The sequence below is a fragment of the Eremomyces bilateralis genome, assembly GCF_010015585.1.
Source record: "Eremomyces bilateralis CBS 781.70 unplaced genomic scaffold P152scaffold_58, whole genome shotgun sequence".
Lineage (NCBI taxonomy): Eukaryota > Fungi > Ascomycota > Dothideomycetes > Eremomycetales > Eremomycetaceae > Eremomyces > Eremomyces bilateralis.
Window position 1 is genome coordinate 13,240 of NW_022985124.1, and position 3,179 is coordinate 16,418.

General features: G+C 47.7%; 4 protein-coding genes across 4 annotated transcripts in view; all 4 read right to left on the reverse strand.

Annotated features, from left to right (window-relative positions):
- P152DRAFT_383950 (uncharacterized protein) overlaps positions 1–150 on the reverse strand; it is a gene marked incomplete at both ends in the record, with an annotated part of 790 nt that extends 640 nt beyond the window's left edge. The window contains one exon of the mRNA XM_033675792.1: positions 4–150. Coding sequence (XP_033529505.1) covers positions 4–150 — 147 coding nt within the window. The remainder of the gene's footprint in view (positions 1–3) is intronic.
- P152DRAFT_285175 (uncharacterized protein) lies at positions 107–634 on the reverse strand. The gene has a single exon (XM_033674957.1). It carries the CDS (start codon positions 472–474, stop codon positions 151–153), a length of 324 nt encoding a protein of 107 aa, XP_033529506.1. The 5' UTR covers positions 475–634; the 3' UTR covers positions 107–150.
- P152DRAFT_285174 (uncharacterized protein) lies at positions 635–1,521 on the reverse strand. Its single transcript, XM_033674956.1, has 3 exons — positions 1,352–1,521; positions 900–1,306; positions 635–811 (listed from the first exon to the last, which is right to left on the reverse strand). Exons 1-3 carry the CDS (start codon positions 1,408–1,410, stop codon positions 795–797), a joined length of 483 nt encoding a protein of 160 aa, XP_033529507.1. The 5' UTR covers positions 1,411–1,521; the 3' UTR covers positions 635–794.
- A 112-nt stretch (positions 1,522–1,633) lies between these two features.
- On the reverse strand, positions 1,634–2,948 carry P152DRAFT_444872 (FabD/lysophospholipase-like protein; the record flags this gene model as incomplete). Its single annotated transcript, XM_033677822.1, has 3 exons — positions 2,746–2,948; positions 2,556–2,694; positions 1,634–2,492 (listed from the first exon to the last, which is right to left on the reverse strand). Exons 1-3 carry the CDS (start codon positions 2,798–2,800, stop codon positions 1,634–1,636), a joined length of 1,053 nt encoding a protein of 350 aa, XP_033529508.1. The 5' UTR covers positions 2,801–2,948.
- Positions 2,949–3,179: the final 231 nt, after the last annotated feature.

The following is a 3,179-nucleotide window of genomic DNA, read 5'->3' on the forward strand; positions in this document are numbered from 1 at the left end:
CACCTCCAGCTCTTCGGCCTCCTTCCATCGGCCTTGATTCCTGTACGTCGACGCCAGGTTAGCCATGCTGGTCAGCGTGTCTAGATGCTCTGCGCCAAGCACCCTCTTTCTCGTCTCCTTCACTTGCACCTCCAGCTCTTCGGCCTCCTTCTAATGACCGCTCTCGTAGAAAGCCAGTGCAAAATTGCTAGAGTCATCTATATTCTCTAAGGAAATCTGCTCTTTGGTGGGGCTATGGCTTTGAACCACTCTGACGTGTGGAAGCAATTGCCGACGGAAAGCATAGTCTTCTGTGAGGAACCTCCAGCTAATTGACGATAATAGTAGAGCCTTTACAGCATCTAACTGGCAAGGTCGACGAGAATGTGATATATGATTGCGAGCCCATGAGTGGACCAAGACATGCATGGAAAAATAACGCTTCGTTTCGTCTTGCTTGACCAACGAATACGATAGAAGCGTAGAAATTCCCATATTAAGCTGGAATGGGTCCCAAATTCCGTTCTTATCTAGCTTCAAAAATTTGAAGAGTTCTATACGGTGGTTAGTCGTGTGTTGTAACCTCGGATCGCTAATTTGATGTCCACTCTCAGTAGCGCGCTTGAAGATATCTTCTATTATGCCTTCATTATGGAAGAACGCAAAGAGATCTAGGAGCGCTAGCCTAGCTCTTGCATTTTCAGATTGCTAACCACCATCTTTCGCAATACTCTCTAAAGTATTATACGAGATGTCCTAGGCTGTATACACGGCTTGATTGTATCGTGATGAGCCTTTGAAAGTGCGATCACTCATCATTTGCTCTCGGTGGCTGTTGAACATGTTAACGTAATTCTCAAATCGGCATCGACCCATGTGTATCGATGCACCAGCGATGTCTATCGCTAGAGGGAGGAAACCTAGCGCATTTAAAATCGGGTAGGCCTTTTGGCGTAGATTCCCGTCTATTTCCCTTTGGCCAACTCTTGAAGCTCGTAGGAGCAATGTTATAGCGTCCTCTCTTTCCATCTCGATGATCGCCGAAATAGCTTCAGAAGGAAGAGAGTGACCAAGAGAGGGATCTCTGCTTGTATATAGAATGTTGCCGCACTCGTCACTAGGCATCAGATCGGCTAGATCTTCGTTGCTCGGGAAGTTATCGAAGAGAAGAAGCCATTCTTGGCTTAGAGCCGACAACCACCGCAGTACTTGACCAATGTGGTCACGATTCTGCGGATCCCCTAAACTGTTCTCGGCTGCGATACCTCTATGGCTTTGTTCGGCCGTAGATCTGCTGGTCGCATCAATCCAGAAGATGCGCCTGAATCTGTTTACCATTAGAGGGGTATAACGCTGCCATAGATTGACTTACCTAGATTGGTATGTCTGCGAGAACTGCAAAGCAATTTGCGTTTTCCCGACCCCTCCCATTCCATATAGTAAGAATTCCCTTCTTGGACTTGAGCCATTTGGTCTCTCTGAGAAGAAGACTTCTAGGGTCTTTAGTACATCCTCGCGTCCAGTGAATATCCGGCTGGGCGCTGGTTTTGGTCGTACTTGTACCGGCTGGGGTAAACGAACAACTTGTGGGACACCGCCTTTGAAAGGATTAGCTAATGCAACTAAGCTATAGTTAGTTATCTGATCCAGTAAACTAACAAATACTTCCCAGTGTTAGTCCGGGGCTCTCAGACTTGCACAATATCTCTACTACCTCGTCAAGAGCCTTTGAAACAGAGACATCCGACATATACGCATTTGTATGCTCTGTCAACTCGCCCATTTTCTCCCATTCTTCTAGTGAGATGCTCTCTGCACCATGAACTATATTAAAGCGGTAATAGAATTTTTCGAGATCTTTGAATCTTGCACTTAAAGCATTTGCCTTTTCCTCGCAGTCGGTGGCAATTTTCTTCAGTACTTCAATCAGTTTTGTCGGTAGGACTTTTTGAAACGCGTCTGGCCTTGCCAAACGGATTATTCCGGTATGACCAGTACCGATGCTCACAACACAGTTCACCCGGCGATTGTTTCCGAAAATGTCCCTTGCTTCATTCAAAACTTCGTCTACCGGATTGTTGCATCGTAGCCCTCCATCAAAGAACTCTTCTTTGGCCTGACCTTCCTCGCCGATCTCGATGCGTTTAAAGAACGTAGGAGCTGCCGTGGTGGCGCGAGCCGCTTCCCAAATTCGGCAGTTCGTACTCGGGTTCGATCTGATGGTATACGTTCTGAACCGTCGCGGATGTGCCATATTACGCGCGGGCATCGCACAGACAAAAGCTTTTGCGTTCTTCGGAATATCTGTAGATGAATCGAGCATAAACTCGCCCAGGCCTTTCTTTGTAACAATCTCCTGCACCTTCCTCTCAAGCGTACTAGCTTTGAATGTCCCATCTTGAACGCCCCACTTCTTATTCTCTTTTGAAAATATGTCACTCGCGAGAACGTTGTAGGTCTCGAGAGCCTCTTTCGTCGTTATTCGCAATCGGCCGAGCATAAGCGCGATAAGACTAGTATGATTCCAATTCAGCATAAATTCTGCCCTACCAGATAGAGGTGAGAAACAAACGCACCCTCCAGTACTTGTTCCTCCGATCAGATAGAAATACTCGCAAGGCCGAGGAAGCTTAGGAAGTTTCTGATCATGCTGGACACGACGCATTATCTTATTCAAAATCAACAGCTCAGATAAACCACGAATGACCCCTCCATCTAAGCAATTTCAGTGAGGTCGATCGCATCAACGCGTCCAATTTTCCATACCAAGGGCGAGTAGGTTGATCGCTTGATCGACCACAAGCGAGGCGTTCTCTGCCATCCCTGACAGACTGCTATAGGACAATTTCGCCGGAAAATTGACTTGAAGAGCAGAAGGGAGCTTCCAGCCTTTGATAGAATAAATGTGCTTCAAGTAACCTATGGTAAGTGACTCGTTTCTCTACATAAGGGAATCGCGACGTTGCCAGGCTGGTGGGTAGTGACGAGCTCCTCCACGCAGGGAGCTCTGGTCTCAACCAAAAGCATTAGTCTGCCAAGGCCCGGCGGAGAATTAGAGTCTGGATCCACAGCGCTAGTTGTCGCAGACCAAGGTTTCATCTATGGGTTTTCCCCACAACGTGCACGGCACCACTCCTTACACGGTCCACCGCGTCATAAGCGCTCGCGATGGGCACTCAGTTTTGCAGCCATTCGCGCCC